Source organism: Bidens hawaiensis, unplaced genomic scaffold (genome assembly GCF_021521415.1).
Source record: "Bidens hawaiensis isolate Kalapana, Puna unplaced genomic scaffold, B.hawaiensis_p1.1 tig00003022_1, whole genome shotgun sequence".
Taxonomy (NCBI): domain Eukaryota; kingdom Viridiplantae; phylum Streptophyta; class Magnoliopsida; order Asterales; family Asteraceae; genus Bidens; species Bidens hawaiensis.
Genome location: NW_027491163.1, coordinates 2,349,878 through 2,367,283, shown reverse-complemented (window position 1 = coordinate 2,367,283; position 17,406 = coordinate 2,349,878). Strand labels below are relative to the sequence as shown.

Sequence of the window (17,406 nt, the reverse complement as noted above, 5' to 3'; positions counted from 1 at the left end):
ATATGGCGGTGATGGTAGCTCATAAGTGAAAACTGAAAAGTAATTAATTTTTTATTGTCTTTTTTTGGAGGCTTTATTTTACAAGAAATTAAAAGTATATAAGGTTGCTTTTTTTTCATTTATTATTATTTTATTAGGAAATACAAATTTGAAAAGACAACATGAGAAGACAAATGCAATAATAAAACAAGAAAAGTAGTAGAAAGATGTAATAAAGTTACTAACATTTTGATTATCTAAAAAATTTTCTTTCTCTTCTTCCTCATAACCCCATAAATTATCTTTCAAGATTCTTTCTTGATTCTTTCTTGAAAAAGTTCTTCATGAACTCAAAAGAGCATACCACCATTAGCTTCGAATATACTTTTCAAGACGCCATCACCAAGCATCTTAGGTGTAAGGCCCCGAACCCGGTAGCCCTACTTTCGCGTCGGATTTACTCATAAACACAGTTCTTACAAATCAGAGTTCATTAAAACTTTCGTGGAATATAAAAACTTTCTTAAAACATTTCATATCAAAACACGTCTTGTCTTAAAACATCATTTTGCCTTTCAAAATAAACGAAACATTAAACTTAAACATCTTGAGTCTTCCGATGCCAGCCTCTTATTCAGTGCCACGTGTCTCCTCAAGTGAGATGCCTCCTCCTACTCACCTGCGTGCATACTAAAAGTCAGCTACGCTGAGTGAGTTCTAGTTAATCAAGCAACTTATCATACAACCACTACATGCATCATATACGTATCCGAAGACACGTAGTCCACTATCTAACCTGCTTACCTTACCACTTAGCCTCTTATTTACACCTACCACCTTACCACTTTGCCACTTTAATAACGTATAACGTTATGCCACTTTGCCACTTTGCCACTTTAATAACGTTTAACGTTATGCCACTTTGCCACTTTGCCACTTTAATGACGTAGTCACGTATAGGCTTACCCTACCACGTACTATCGTCATGCCACTATCACTCTTACTACACCCTTGCCACTTCTAACACGCTCTACCTCTACTTATCTACAACATGCTTCATATCATTTACATAATAAGCAAGTCACATCATAGCATACATACACACTAATAACCACTTGGCAATCACTGTCCTTGGCGATGCGTGCAATATCCGAAGATCGTTCACGCACCAACAAGTATTATATAATAGCTACCTCGTATAACATCTATAGCATACACTTACCACTTAAGGTAAGTGTATTCACACTTCACATCGAGTATGCACACAGCCCCGAAAACATAACAAGGAAATGGGGCTAGAAACTCACCTGAACTCTGCCTCTTCCTCCGATAGTTGTAAATCCCTTCTTTAACTGAGCTCGGCTGACTGTATAAGTTACACGTATCAATACTCGCCTGATCTAATCTGGCGGCCTAGTATTAGCTTACTTTTACTTATCGTTTATAATTTATTTTCTAACCGAACTCGACTTTAGGCGAAGTTAAACCTTAGGCGAACTTAGCTTTAGGCGAAGTTAAACCTTAGGCGAACTTAGCTTTAGGCGAAGTTAACCCTTAGGCGAACTTAGCTTTAGGCGAAGTTAACCCTTAGGCGAACTTAGCTTTTAGGCGAAGTTGTCATCAGGCGAACTTAGCCTTTTGGCGAAGTTGTCATCAGGCGAACTTAGCTTTTAGGCGAAGTTGTCATCAGGCGAACTTAGCTTGCAGGCGAAGTTCATCAGACGAACTTAGCTTGCAGGCGAAGTTGTCGGCTGCAGCTACTGTTCGTCCTTAATCATCTTCGTTTCTTAACCAAATTACTCGATTTAGGTATCCACGTAATCGTCTGACCAGCGCCTACAAACCCCAACCATCAAATCGGCCTAACATCGATGTTTAAGGGGTGCGATTTAGGCATATAGGTTACGGGTTCTTTTAGGTTAACAATTAATCTATCAAATGCTAATCAATTCCAGTAATATTTGTTGTTTTAGGTTCGTTTATAACAAACTAACACAGATCTATGATTTTCCAAATCAAACCGAACCTATACGAACGATTTCTAACTATAAACGTACCTTGAACGAGTCGAACTACGAACCCGGTTAAGCCTTGATGTTGTTTTGGTCCGTCAAGACGTTCCAGCACCAACAAGCTCGGGTTTTCGCCTTCGGATCTTGGTTCGGGTTATAAGATGGTGTTGTGTTTGTTTTGGTGGTGTATGGAATATGTGAGAATGAGGATTAAATGGTGATTAATGGTATTTATATTTAGGGATCATGGGCTTAAGCCCATGGACTCTCCTTCCTTCTTTCATAACCCAAGTCCATAACCCATACCAACTCCTACTCTATTTATTTATTTCCCGATAACCCGAGTAAACTTTCCCTCTATTATTAAGTAATACAATTAATATTATTTTGGAAATTTCGGGATGTTACATTACATGTGTTGGCAACTAGCATAAAGAGTCTGGATACGGCATTGAAGATGATATAGGGTTTCGAGCCACTCTCAATGATCCTTCTATCCATATTCCAGTAGTTAACACCAGCCTAAACATCATCGGGTTTGGTCTTTAATGGCCTACCGGAAGCACTGAACCCGACAAACCCGGTACCCGAAATTTACCTTAAGGTCCGATCATCGGTTCTCATATTGATTAGCCATCGGTCATCGGGTCGGGTCGGGTCTAACCCGATTCGGTTCAGTTATTCTCATTTGAACACCCCTAATTCTGAGTATGTATTTATGTGTGTACATATGTATCTTTGTCATGAATGACTAAATTCAAAATGGGACTTTTAGCACAAGAGTGTTATATCACCAACCAATTGTGGGAATTTAGAAGTTAACAATACCATTCATTCATTTTTAGTTTCAAGATGGAGTTATAATTGGATACTACTTTTTAGGTTTTGAATAAGTACTTAAAATTAGATAAGATCGGAAAAAAAATGTAATTATAAATAAAACATTGTTAAATAATGTATTTGTTTTTTATAAATTATTCATAATTTCAAAATGTTTGATACCCATACCCATATGATACACGTGATTATAACCCAGTATTATAAATAATTGGATGTTTAATGTTCAGATTAAGGTTGATTAATTGAGAAGCCATATGAAATAACATGAAGAAAACATCAATAGAAGATGAAGAACATTGATTATTCAAGATTAATTGAAGTAAATAGCATACATTGATGATTCTATTCTCAAGCAACCGGGCGTCTTACACATATGAGAGAGAGAGAGAGAGAGAGAGAGAGAGAGAGAGAGATTTTGTTTAGGGTTTGTGATAAATCACATAGAAAACGGGTCAATAAATGTAATTTTGGAAAGATTTATTATTAAAACAAAACAATAAGTAATAAAGTAGAATTTGTTGAATTTGTTGAATTGGAAACTTGAACATTTGACATCCTATATGAAGGGGCTAGATGCAATATTTTTAAAAACCGGTATTTTACTCGTACCAAATTTAGTTTAGAAATGATGCAACCGGTTGAACCGGAAGGTTCAAATGGGTTGAATAATTTACCTTGTAATTCCATATAAATACAATTTCAACTTAAAAAAATAACTCAAAAGTGCATTAATAAACATCACACTTTAACCAAATAACACACATGAACAATGGTCGAATCAAATAGAAAGTTTGTACTTTGTATATGAAATTAGTCAATTTCAAAATATGTAAATAAACCAACATTGTATTTGTATGATACAATATTGGTTGATTAACGAATCGTCGTTTACAGTGTTTAGTCGTGTCAATATTATCCGTTATGTTAAAAATCATTTTTAAGAAATATGGGTCGCAAAAAATATCAAAAATATTTTAGATTTAAAATCGGTTTGCTAGTTTAAATAGGTGTTTTTAAAATAACCGGCGGTACTGTGTTCTAACAAACCGTCCAAAAATATTGGGCTCTAGATACCGACTACGTTACGAAAATTCAATATAACCGGTCGGTACGTACCTGTTTTTAAAACATTGGCCAGATGAATGTCATGTGGACACTAGGTCTTTTAATAGTATTGTTATATTATATTAGATGAATCATGAAAGTCGTTATGTAGATGTAATTATGCCATTGAATAACTAATAAATATGCATGTTTTATTTCCTTTTAATTTTTTTCTTATAGAAATGGTCATGAATTTATAATATGATATGTGATAAACATGCAATTTCGCAACATATTAAATTTAATCTGTAAGGTCAATAAAGAAAACATATAATCACTTTATCTTACAACAGTTTTCATTTGTTGTTTAATCAACATTTAAACCATGAATCATGAAAATTAATTGTTTGCATTTTAAATCGGCGCAAATATTTTAATTATGTTTATATTCTTGTTTTATAATGTTTTAAATCATTATTGATCTATTCCTTTAAATATACGTGGATAAAGAACAAGAAGAATATAATCGATAATAAATCTCTAATACAACCCAAAATTGCATGAATTACAACATGGTTTATGTGTGAGAGAGCAATGAAAAGAATAATGAATAATAAACCTCAATGTAACCAAAAATTGTATGAATTACAAATGGGTTTTGTTCAAGAGGATTTAGACAATAACAATGAATATTAACGCTCAATATAACCCAAAATTGTATGAATTACAAACAGATTATGTCCACGAGAAAGAGTGAGTGAGAGAGAGAGATACCTTATGATATATTATCCAACTCCGAAAGCAATTAGTGTTGTGAAACAACAACCTACTAGCAAGATCTATATACATATGTAATAAATAGAATAGTGAAAAAAAATCTGTTTGTTATTGATGTCTCAATACATCGTACGAAGCCTCTTTTACGAGTCAATACAAAAACATAAAAATAATACATATACGAGGAGTTAAGTACATGAAGAGTCATTAATCATTATTATATAGCAAATATATGTAAGGACTCACACTAATAAATTTATAATAATAGTTCATAACAACTAGGTAATTTATGCAAAACGTTGAGTTATTTATCATCATTAGATATGCAACATGAAAGAAAACATATGATTAGTAATTGAATGAGCTTTTCAAAACCATTAATTACTTTTAAAAACCAGAGCTTTTCACTAAACAAAAGATAAACAAACACTTTTCAGAAGCTCACCGACATAGGGTTTTGTACACGGGCTTCTTCCAAGCCCAATAATATCGTAAAACAATAATAACAATAATAATAATATTTAAACAATTCAAGTGAAAAAAATCTGCACATCAAGCGCAGCACTCTTCAAGGGCACTCAGTTGTTCACACGTAAACTTTCTTCTATCTCCAATTAACTAACTTAGGGTTTCAGTTCTGCAACACTCTTACTCATTAATCATGTCGCAATTGATCGCATAACTGTGGTGTAATCTTTACATTTGTGCTTCTTTTGTCAATTCGAAGTGTTTTCACTGTGTTCATTTGAATTCTAGGGTTGATACGAGTTTGTGCGATTTGACTATTGAAATGATGACCTGTCAGTTCGTTTTGTGAAACCCTAATTGTGATTCAGTCTGCTTTTTATTTGGATGTGATGCATAATTTGCCCTAATTTTGATTCACTTTCCTTTTATTTGGATGTGATGCACAATTTGCCCTAATTTTGATTCACTTTCTTGTTGCAAATATTGTGTTTTTATGGTAATTCAAGACCTAATAAGTTAATATTATAGTTGTCAAATGCGATCGGCGCAAAAAAAGTGACGGCTTGAGGAAAAAAAAGCGCGCACCGTGAGAAAAGAAAATAAGAATATATTATGTATAAGAAAAATAATACTATTTTTTATAAACAAAATAAAGGAAAGCTATTATATAACATTTAATATCATCTAATTAGTACCAAAAGTTTTAAAATAGTCCTTTCTTCCGACTTTAGTCATTTTTCTTGTTAAACCCGCTTTTAAAACTTATTTTTAAAGTTTATGAATCACAAAGGAAGTCACTGTAAAGCAAATTAAACTATAAAAAATATGAGTAGAAGTTATTTGTGGATTAATCAAGAAATAGAAGAAAGATAATTAAAAAAATATATACTTCTACTAACCTTGTTCTTTACTCTTGTGTGATTTATAGAAACCAAAGAATATTGGAGTTAATTGAGTAATCCAATTTTTTTAGGAAATTCTTATCAATTAGTTAAGTGATAATTCAAAATAATTAAGAAATAAAGAAATAAATTCCGGATTTGGCTTCTAAAAAAACGCCTTCACCTTAGATCGTTGGTGAAGTAGCATATCGCCCAAAAAACCCGCCAGGGTTCCGGCGACGGCTTTTAATAACTGTTAGTGATTTGCCTTATTTGCATGTGCTTACTGCTTTTTTAAATACGCGGGTTGGACTAAGCAAATGACAAGTTGCTTATTAAAACCGCTTTAGTTTTCTCACAAATAAATATATGATCAGTTTGGACAAGCAATTCCAAATGCTCTTAAAACAGCTCATATTAGAGGGAAATAAGAGTTTTATCATGACTGTTTTAATCTTTACAGTTGTGCTTGCATTTTCGATTCAAAGTGTTTTTACTGTGTTAATTTCAATTCTAGGGTTGATACGAGTTTGCGAATTTGAACATCAAAATGATAAACTGTTAGTTTATTTGTGATTATTAGCCGTATGTCAAACCCTAATTTTGATTTAGTTTCTTTTTATTTGGATGTGATGCAGAATTTGCCCTAATTTTGATACAGTTTCTTGTTGTCAATAATGTGTTTTTATGGTATTGAAGATCTAATTAGTTAGTAAAAGAAAAGCGAGGGCTTGAGAAAAAAAACACGATTTGATAAAAGAAAATAAGAATATATTATGTATAAGAAAAATAATACTATTTTTTAAATGAAATAAATGAAATCTATTATATAGCATTTAATATCATCTAATTAGTACCAAAAGTTTTAAGTAGTCCTTTCTTCTGACTTCAATCTTTTTTTTTTGTTAAACTTCACTTTTAAAATTTATTTTTAAAGTCTAAATCATAAAAGAGGTCACTGTAGAATTAAACTATAAATGAGCGGAAACCATGTGGATTAATCTAGAAATAGAAGGATAATTTAAAAAAAAGGCTTCACTAACCTTGTTCTTCAGTCTTGTGTGATTAATAGAAACCAAAGAATTATCTATGATTATACAATGAGATTGAAATTAATTAAGTAAATCCAATTTTTTTAGGAAATTCTTAAAAATTTGGTAAGTGATAAATCAAAATAAGTAAAAGAAAATTCCGGATTTGGCATAAAAAAACGCCTTCACTTTGGAAAGTCTGTGAAGTAACGCGTCGCCCAAAAAATGCCCAGGTGGTCCAGGGCCCGGTTTTAATAACTATTTGCTTTATTTGAATCTGCTCATTGCTTTTGAAATCGGCGGGTTGGAATAAGAAAACGACAAGTTGCTTATTCAAAACCACTACAATTTGCTCACAAGTAAATAGATAATCAGTTTGGACAAGCAATCCCAAACGCTTTTAAAACAGCTCATATGCTGTATTAGAAGGAAATAAGAAAAACATTCCCCTTAGAGTTTAGATACTTTATTATAGGATACGTTTGAGACCCATTTCATAGGATATGTTTTGATACATTACCTTTTACATGTGTAGATGGCTGCATGTTTCGTGGGCCACATGATATTGTCTTCAAAGGCATGCCATCATCTTTTGCGGTCATGTACCAAACTACTGGGCAACCGAAAGTCAATGTTCTTTCGTTCACCTGGCCAAATATTGGTGTTTAATCGAAATGTAATAAAGAAACTACACATCAGTCATCAACATCGCACCTTAATACACCACAAGTCATCAATTCAACATAGAATTGTTATCAAGAAGATTGCATCATTCTTTGAAAATATGTGTAGCTTTGTATCTTTGTTCATGTTCAGTCAAACTAAACTAAGTATTCCGAAGTTAACACTGAATGCCTCAAAAGAAGTTGCTATGAAATTCAGATTATCTTCCTTGTTACTTGAAGTAGGCTTTATTTCACATGGAGATCTTAGGATATACCTATTTAATGTTGTATTAAGTATGGCGGCTGATTAAAGAAAGGGCAGCCGACCCTAATATTTTTCAAGCCAGATTGTTTGGTTTTTTGCAACCTTGGCAAAGTTTAAGCATACCTATTTTAGGCGTCTTTCTTTTACCCCAAGTTTTGGTGTTAGGGCAGCCTTAATTCTGTAGCCTATAAATACTCCGATACATGCTCTAAGTCTATACTTGTAAACGAAAGAGGGACGACCCGTTTGCATCTCTTGAGCAGATTCAAATGTTGTTTGGCTCCAGCCTGAACCCTTTAGCTCAAGGCGTTCACTGATGGGAGGGTAGTGGAAGAGAAGCAGTTTTTAGCTTTTTTAACTGCACGTTGTTCCAGCTTTCTGTTGTCATCAGACAATTTTAATTGGAGATTTAACCCATCTAGAATCAGGCATTTTAGTTAATTTCGATTTCCTTCGATACCTAGGATCTATCATTGATTCCATGGCATCTATCATTGATTCCATTTCTGGGAAACGATACCATGGACCCGAATAATACCGACAGGGTCGAGTCTCGATCCTGTGTCCGTTCAATCGCTGCCAGCCCCAAATCTATGGATTCTCGTAAGGATGGCGTTGCAGCTCTTAAAGCGCATGCCGTGTCGAAGATTAGTCGAGGGCAGGGTCAAGCAAGCATGGTGAAGGGGAAGCCTCTTGGAATCATAGTCGCCATCGTCGACCCCACAATAAAATTGATTTCCCTTTCAGTGATGGAGATCCAAGAGGGTGAATTCTTAAAGCGGAAAAATACTTACGCTGTTATAGCGTACCAGAGGACGAGAAGGGAGGCATGGCCACGAATACGATGCATTTGGGTGGTGATGCTTTGGATCTCTATCATGGGTTATCAACCGATCATGCTTTAGATTATTGGGAAGATCTGGTTCATGATCTTCAAAAGAATTTCGGTCCTTTGGAGTTTCAAAACTTGGATGCACACTTATGTAGCATCAAACAGACGAGCACGGTACAGGAATACGTCAAGAATTGGCCGAACATTCTTCTCGGGTTTCTTAAATGGCCTTAAAGAGGAACTCAAAGCTAATGTTAGAATCGAAGGTCAGCAACACATGATCTGGTAATGGGTCATCTTGTAATTTAGTCTGTTAAGTCTTCTGCTTCTGAAGTTAAATCTTCTGCCGCAGTTAATTCTTCAACCACCGGATGGCAGAAGCCTATCTCTCGGCTTTCTGACACCGAAAACACCCCGTATTTTGTTTTGGGGGGGGGGGGGGGAATCAGGTGTGGAGACAAGTATGGGCCCGGTCATCGGTGTAAAGTGGGCACCTTAACGATGCTAGAAGTAGAGAATGAGACGGAAACACCGGCTGCTCCGGAGGAGGTAAAACAGGAGGAGCATGGAGACAAATTAGCTGGGATAAGTTTGCACGCCATCTTAGGTATCACTGAGGTCCTTATTTTGGTTGATAGCGCGCCTACTCATATTTTCATGGCGGATACACTGGTGACTGGTCCGAGAAATGAAATTGATAATTCAAGTAGTGACACCCTTCGGTGTACAAATTAGGAATGGGAATATTATTCAATGTAATCAGATGTGTAAGGATACCACGATACACATCAATGAACTCAAAATTACCCAAGACTTTTACCTGTTTTTCATCTGTGAAACTGATTTGGTATTGTGAATTCAATGGTTAGCTTCACCAAATATTGTTCAAGCTATTTGGAATGAAATGCTCTTACATATTTAAGTTAAATGGGCAAAAGTATAAATTGCATGGGATCATCTGGTCCTCAAAAATTGTCAGTTTTTAACATTTGGCTGTTGAATCGGAAGCTGTTCTTTGCATCCCAAACCTGTTGCAACCCCTTGTTGCCAAATATCGGGAGGTATTTCAAGATGCAGCAGCTGAGATAAACTGCTAGTCAGTTGCATTAGGTCTGATAAGGGGCCTTGACTTCTGTGTTTAATTGTCGGGTTTTTAGTAGACCAGAAAGTTTGTTTGGGTTAGCTATGATGTTTCCTAACAAGTTACACGGATGATTATGTCTATGGGGTTAAACATAAGTAAACCATTGATTTAGTTTTATGATTTCTTGCTTAACACTTGGTTATAAAGTTAATTATGGAGAGGCGATCAAGAACTCCATATAAAATGCGAGTAACAATATCTTAGTCTATTTAGCTTTTGGGACATGAATTCTGTATGGGCTACCCGGTTATTGTAATATAAGGTTAATGTAGGCAACAAGTTTGGAATTTAAAGGTGCAGTCAAATCAATTTTTATTGAGCACTGCATGCTATCTTTTAAGGAATGCATAAAGCATAACAAACAGAACTACCTGATACTTATCTTTTGATGTATGTTATTTGCTGTGCCTGGTAAAATTGACATATTCACAATCAAAACCAACACATTTGACCCATGTTTGTCGGTAATAATGGATCGACAAAAAGTTGCTAATGGGTTGGGAACACTAAACGTGAATTTTGATGATGTCATATATATACAAAACAACTCAACTTGACCCATGTTTATTCACCATTGGTATTCTAGTATTGTGGTGATCATTGTATTTTGAACCACCTTTGTAATCTGGTCTACAGTTCCAACTTTCAATTATTGATCTATATATAGACTATGTCTTTCATGTGTTAGTGCCCTTATTTTTTTAACTATTGATTTCTTCTGTTTTTTCAGCTGATACTTCATTTTGGTTGAGAAGTAAAAAATAAATCAAAGGCGACGCAATGAGTGGTAGACATAGAAGGCACGAAACTTATTGGAATAATAAGGAAGAAAAAAGGGCGTCAAATATATCTCCTGGAAGATCACAAAATTGGTCAAAATCAGAAGCCCATGATGACATGATGCATGGTAACTACTCTAGAAGCCCGTCTAGAGACGGCCCCAAGTATGATGACATCAGCAGAGACCGAAGTCGGATGTATTCACATTCGACTCATGATGGTTGGGATAAGCAATATAACACCCGTCCATCAGATGACAGCTATGGCCCACCGTCCAGGTTTGTGTTTTTCACGTCAGTTATTGTTACATGTGTTAATTGTTTTATTGTTGTGTGTAGAGGTAGCGATGTTGACCTGTTTATATATTATTGGCTCAATTTGAATTGTGTTTTTATCTCAATTGGGGTGAAAGTCACCCAAAAATCAATGCATACAAAATGTATTTTGTTATTGTAATATTCCTTTTTTTTATAACTAGGTTTAATACATTAATTATTATAATACTAATCTAGAGAAGGTTTAGTATCATAAAAAACCAACATATTTTTTCGTTTTTCATGAAAAAAATTTGGTATAATCTTGGCATACAAAAGTCTCTGCGCATGTAAAAAAAGAGGACAAAAAGGTCGCCAACCAATTTTGTTGACATTAAGTTAATTTTTCTTTTTTTTATTTAGTATTTTCGTTAATATAATTTGATATTTTTCAAATAACGTGTGCTTGTGAGTTTTTGTTTAAAACCAAAATATGTTTTATTTAGCTTTTGTTGATTTTTTACTCTCGTAAATCTTAAAAAGATCTACTTCATTTTGAATCTAACTCGGTTTTCTATAAAATGTATATTAGAATGCCAGCCAAAAAAAAAAAAAACTAATCAATACTGTGTATTTAGTTTTATTTTTAATTAACGAGCATGAATTATTAAAGAAAAAACAAATTATATGCTGAATAAATTATTGAACTAGAAAAAAGATAAAATGAGTTTTTTTCGAAGTCTGGCTGGTGGAAATAACGAACTTCAACTTTTTTTTTAGTAAACATGTTTCAGAAGCCACTTATAAACGGTTTTCAGTCTCCTAAACCACCTAAAAATAAAATTCTCCATTTTGCCACCTGCATTGATTTGCTTCACAATCCAGTTATTATGCATTGTATGCCATCAAGTTCTCATATTTGCTGCTGATGTAGGTCCCGCGACAAAGGAGCAGGTGGTGACATGCGTATGACCCGTGAGCGGGACCGAACCCGGAGTCCAAATAGAAGTAGGAGCCGGAGCCGTGACCGTATGAGCCGAAGCAGCAGGGAAAATGCCCGCGGCCCGAGACATGAAATAAACGCTGCATATCCCAACATGAGAAATGATTCCAAAGACTTTGATTCACGCGGTGCAGGCAATAATAATATAACCGAAAGTTGGACCCGTAGACCAGATCACAAAGGTGATTCAAGATACAATGATAACCGAAACACTCGAATTCAGTGTAGGTATTTTACTGCGGGTAATTGCAACCGCGATGACTGTGGATTCTCACATGATATTTCTGATTCGGTACGCGGTTATGATGATAATCGTAATTTAGGTAACAGAAACCGTACATCTCATAATGATCGTGGCCCACATAGTCCACATGGCCCACGTAGTCCACATAGCCCACATAGGGCACGTGGCCCACATGATGGGCTAAATGCTGCGTCAAATTTTGGTGAGATGGAGAAGAAGAAACCATGGAATGGTTCTGCTTGGGATGATGTGGAATCAGGTGGTTTTAATGGAACATTTGACGATACCAATAATAATAATAATAATAATAACAATACTCGTTTTGATAATAATAATAATAATAATACATGGGATTCGAGGGATGACAAGAAAATGAAGAAATGGGCTGGCCCAACATGGGACGAGTTTGATGCGGTTAAGACTGATGATAAAAAGGTTAGGAAGTGGGATGGTCAAGGGTTGACTGAAAATCCGGTCAACGAGTCTGATTTAAACAATATGGTCTCAGAAGATGCCAACCAACAAAGTCACATGGTTTCATCAAACCCTTTAAACGGGCAGGGTTATGTACGTGTGGAAAATCAGGACAAAGAAGCTAGTTTGACTAGTCAACCGGTTCCTCAACCAAACGTGGTTCCTGAAACATCTCACAAAGGACAAATTTCACAGATATATTCCGAGTCAAACCTCACTAGTGCCATAGATTACCTTAAATCTCTTCCAATTTCTGCATACAATCAAGAAGATGTTACTAGGGCAAAAGGGGAGCAAAATTTGGAGGTCAAAATTAGTCAACCCATTGATGCTATGAATAAGGAAGCGGTGGAACCATTTGACAAAATGGTTGCTAATAATAACAAGAAAGAAGAAAATAATATTACAAATTCTGAGGATGTTGCTACACATGATAAAATAGACGAGGGGGATTCTGGAAATGATGAAAAGGCAACACGACTGTTTAAAATCGGTCTTGCTGAGTTTGTTAAGGACATGTTGAAGCCAAAATGGAGGGAAGGCAAAATGAGTAGGGATGATCATAAAACAGTTGTGAAGAAAGTGGTTGAAAAGGTCACAAACTCCATTCATGGAAGTCAAATCCCTAAAACACAACCGAAAATTGACCAGTATCTCGCAAATAATAAACCCAAAATTACTAAGCTTGTGGAGGTAGGTGTTTGTTGCATATTTTATTTATATTGTTATTACATTTTCATGTGTTAAGAGTAATTAGCATCTTTTTTTCTTTTTTTTTTTTGTGCAGGCATATGTGGAAAAGCATGTAAAGTCTTAGTTGCAGGTGTTGAAGAAGGTTGTAGTTTGTGGAAACTTTTAGACTTTGGATGTTTTTTTGTAGCTATTGTTATAGCTTGATTTGCGTTGTGTTGTGCATTGCTTTTGACTTGTTAAACAAGTTAACTTGAATTAGGGTCTGTGATGTGATGTTTGCAGATTATGGCATGCTTTTGTTTTTAGTACATTTTTTGTTTTGATGGTTTCTAGCCCGTACAAATGCTCTTCATATTGGTCTTGAAAAGAATATAGTTTTAAGTGCATACTGATGTCTTTGTGTCGTCGCAGCTAGCACTTTTTCTAAAAAAACTTTTTGACTTTTGGCACCAAAAGCTTTTCACTTTTAGTGCCAAGAGTTGTGAAGTTTTTTAGAATGGTGCTCTCGTGGTGGCAATTGGCAAACCAGTTTGTGTTGGTCTCTCTTAAGATTGGGTCAGGAACGCATATTTTTTATTTGATGGGGTAGGTTATATTCTGCGCTGGACGATTAAGAATCTTGGTTGCATTGGTGTCAGCAGTGGTTTAGAACATAAACCGTGCTTTGGGAATCTGATTTGTCAAACAGGAACTCAGAACCTTGCTGATGGATATTCATACTTGTCATAATGTCATGCGTTGAAGTTCTATTTGTAGTTTTGATTTGATGTTTGGAAGCCGGATCTGTCAGAATGCACTGCGGAGCTATAGGAGGGTTCGTTGACCCTCCAACCGGATGCAGCTTCCCTTAATCTGAATACTCGTTGAAGAAGTGTTTTTAGAGTTTGACCCTTCAAATTATATGTAGATTGGTTCCTCATGACGATTGTATAAACGATTAGCAAGCGGTCAAAACGCAAAATCTAGTTTAAACTTATATCAGCTATTTATATGCTTCCAGATAACAGCTTCGAGACTTAAAAGGTTTTGTAGACGTGAGTCAATAGAGAAAATGAGGTGCGTGAAATTAGTGACAAGGTGAAGAAGGGGTGGGATTTTCTGAATCATTAAGTGCCTTTGTTTTCTAGGTTTTGTGTCTAGTTACAAGTCCGGTTATGTCTGTTACCCAATACGTCTGTCATGCGTTGGCCCAATATTGTTATAGACAGCTTAAAGGATGCGCTAACTTAGGTGACAAATTGTGTAACATTCAACATAATTTTACTAGCGATTGATATAAGCATATGAACTAGCATTGAAAAACAAGCAATATAAACAGACCGACAGAGAGACAACCTGAAACAAAATCTAGACGTCGGGAAGGAAAACGCCTTTCCTATTCTATTACCTTTCCTACCCTTCCTCATATTCATATCCCACCACAAACCCAGCTTAAGGGGAAGCTTTCCAGTCAAATGGGGGATTATTAAACCCGTTAACCAGTTGGTACCCGTTACCCTGCTGGCTCATCATGTTAGAATTATTACCTCGAATCCCATTTCTCACAAACCCTGAATTATTATTATTATTATTATTCGTGTCACCATTACCAAGTTGGGAAGAAGAAGATGATGACATCATCATCTCGTGCAGTATTTTCTGAACTGAACTCGCGCTTGGATCTTGGGGCTTATTTGCACCATTTTGTGACGTTTGAGGGTCGTTTTTGGAATTTTGTTGGTGCGACAGGTGTCTTGAGTTGATGGAGTTTTGGTGTAGTAAACCAGCAATGGTTCCATTTGAACAAGTCATAGGTACCGGGTTAGAGTTATTTACAGGTGGCACTCCCCCGTTGGAGTTTTGTTGCTGTTGTTGTTGGTCATGTTGTTGCGGTTGACTATGATATCCAGATGTTGTTGTAGACGTCCTCCGTGGGAATTTGGCTAAGCTTTCTGTAAAAACAAACACAAATTTAATAACTTATTAGTGGACTTAGAATATATATATGCTAAAAAGATGTCATAAATAATCTTCTTACCCATTGGTCCGATTTTGGCTTCTCGACTGTAATCAATCAGATCTTTCATACTATTAACCACTTCTGATATCTGCACAGATAGCCAAACATGTACATTGTTAATACTTAAGACAATTAGACGGATCTAAATGGGTTATCATGCAGAACGACCTCAAGTTGACCTGAACTCAATTTGACATGAAAGTGCTTTGACCCAACCCGACCTGCCCGTTTTGCTAGACAGAGCGCTGTAAATGGACCGAACCGAACGAGGCCATGCTCGTGTCCGTTCACTAAGCTTTTATAGGAAAAACGGACGGTTCACGAACATATAGCCAAAAGCAATTTCATGTTCGTGTTCATTAAAGAAATGAATCTGTCCATGTTCACTTGTGTTCGTTATTTAACATTCTAAACGAACGTAACCGAACATTAAGTCACAAACGAACTTCAGTAAACATAAACGAACACAAATGAGAGAAAACAAGATTGTGAGAAGTGAATTTAGGGTTGGCAAAATATGTTAGTATAAGAATAAAAGTTAGAAAAAATATAAAAGGCTCTTATGTTTGGATAATAAAGTAAGATATATAAACTATAAAAAGCCTTAAATGAACGAAAATAAACAAAACATAAACAAATGTAAGCGAAAACGAACATTAATTGACATAAATGAACGAACATAAACGAACACATTACCGAACGTTCAGGAACATAAATGAACGAACGCGGCCCTTGTTCAAAGTAAACGAACTTCCTGCCAAATGGTTCGCTGAACGTTCGATTCGTATACAGCCATAGCCAAAACAGAACATGGAGTATGTGTTTGACCACTTATCTTACAAATTTGACCTTAAATAAAGAATATTACCTGAAGACATCTTACATATCTTTTTGTATATCCCAAATCATTAACCAACGGGACTTCCAATGCTTTCGCCAGCTGGCGAGCTGAAGCAACAAACCTGAAAAATAGAATCAAAACTTTTAGACCATGCTAGAGATCAATATAGTAACAGTAACAATATTAACAGGGATGAAAATGTGTTTAAATAATTAAGTTGAGGTTATACATATTGCAATTGCTCTGCAAATCTGGTGCTGATTGATTAGACGAAGCGTTATTGGTTGAAGCTTGGTACTTCTGAGCTGCACTACCATGCTGGCTAATCTGCAAAAAAGGTCAACAGGTCAGAGCCATATAGTCAAATGCGAATGTTTTGGTCAACAACTACACACTGCAAACATTTGATAATAAACCTGTGGTGTTAATAATCTCCTAGGAATAAGCTCCTCGTGGTGGCGAGCACAAAATTCCCAAGAGTAAATCTGCATATGTTAAAAAGCATTCATAAGTACATAACTCGAGCGCTTGCAGATCTTAAAGCAAGAGTGAACATCTAACCTTCAACTCTGGAGTAAAAACTATCCTTAGTTGACCATCACGAACAACACGCAGTTGCTCAAAAACACTCTCCTGTATGGCTTTTGCATAGTCCAAAACAATTTGCCCACTTGAATTCTGATATTCTCGGGGCATATCAACATATAGAAGTTCCTCCAAAGTGCCACTTTCATACTTTATTTTGAAAAGCCTGGGTAGAACTTCAACGTTGGCTTCTGAAAGTGAATCTTCATGTGTTAGATATAACAAAAGAAACATAATATCTAGACATGGGCTAAACACATAATATAATTTGGTGAATAAAGAGATATAGTAGACGCATGCATCGACAATACATTCCTAGTGAGGCAGTGACTTTTGGCCCGTTACATTTTTTAACTCAACATTTTGATTTTACCCATTTAACCATTAGGGATAATGCATTAGCCGAATCAACCCAGCTAGATGTAATTGAGTTGAAAGTGCCACCTCTAGAGTCAATCGACCTTAGATGGTTGTGTTAAAATTAATCGAGTAGACAGTGCATAGAATTATAATATAAACATCAGGGATTAGAATCTGGCCTCAATGAAAATCCTAACAAGAATCTACTCTTTGATTTGAAATAAAAGTTAAGCGA

The 17,406-nt window shown here is 35.5% G+C and overlaps 2 protein-coding genes across 2 annotated transcripts; one reads left to right on the top strand and one right to left on the bottom strand.

Annotated features, from left to right (window-relative positions):
* The first annotated feature begins 10,709 nt into the window (after positions 1 to 10,709).
* Positions 10,710 to 13,586, top strand: LOC143622097 (uncharacterized). Its single transcript, XM_077093340.1, has 3 exons — positions 10,710 to 10,996; positions 11,907 to 13,386; positions 13,481 to 13,586. Exons 1-3 carry the CDS (start codon positions 10,719 to 10,721, stop codon positions 13,508 to 13,510), a joined length of 1,788 nt encoding a protein of 595 aa, XP_076949455.1. The 5' UTR covers positions 10,710 to 10,718; the 3' UTR covers positions 13,511 to 13,586.
* Positions 13,587 to 14,787: 1,201 nt separating this feature from the next.
* Positions 14,788 to 17,045, bottom strand: LOC143622124 (transcriptional corepressor SEUSS-like). Its single transcript, XM_077093362.1, has 6 exons — positions 16,788 to 17,045; positions 16,643 to 16,711; positions 16,456 to 16,553; positions 16,254 to 16,347; positions 15,404 to 15,473; positions 14,788 to 15,317 (listed from the first exon to the last, which is right to left on the bottom strand). The coding sequence occupies exons 1-6, from the start codon at positions 17,043 to 17,045 to the stop codon at positions 14,818 to 14,820; spliced, it is 1,089 nt and encodes a 362-aa protein (XP_076949477.1). The 3' UTR covers positions 14,788 to 14,817.
* Between the last annotated feature and the right edge of the window lie 361 nt (positions 17,046 to 17,406).

What these genes read in the sequence shown, in the direction of transcription:
- LOC143622097 (XM_077093340.1), top strand. Translation starts at nt 10,719, where the DNA reads ATGAGTGGTAGACATAGAAGGCACGAAACTTATTGGAATAATAAGGAA. An exon ending in AGCTATGGCCCACCGTCCAG is followed by an intron (nt 10,997 to 11,906) that starts GTTTGTGTTTTT and finishes CTGCTGATGTAG; the next exon opens with GTCCCGCGACAAAGGAGCAG. An exon ending in AAATTACTAAGCTTGTGGAG is followed by an intron (nt 13,387 to 13,480) that starts GTAGGTGTTTGT and finishes TTTTTTGTGCAG; the next exon opens with GCATATGTGGAAAAGCATGT.
- LOC143622124 (XM_077093362.1), bottom strand. Translation starts at nt 17,045, where the DNA reads ATGTTTCTTTTGTTATATCTAACACATGAAGATTCACTTTCAGAAGCC. An exon ending in GGAGATTATTAACACCACAG is followed by an intron (nt 16,554 to 16,642) that starts GTTTATTATCAA and finishes CCTTTTTTGCAG; the next exon opens with ATTAGCCAGCATGGTAGTGC. An exon ending in TTGCAGAGCAATTGCAATAT is followed by an intron (nt 16,348 to 16,455) that starts GTATAACCTCAA and finishes TCTATTTTTCAG; the next exon opens with GTTTGTTGCTTCAGCTCGCC.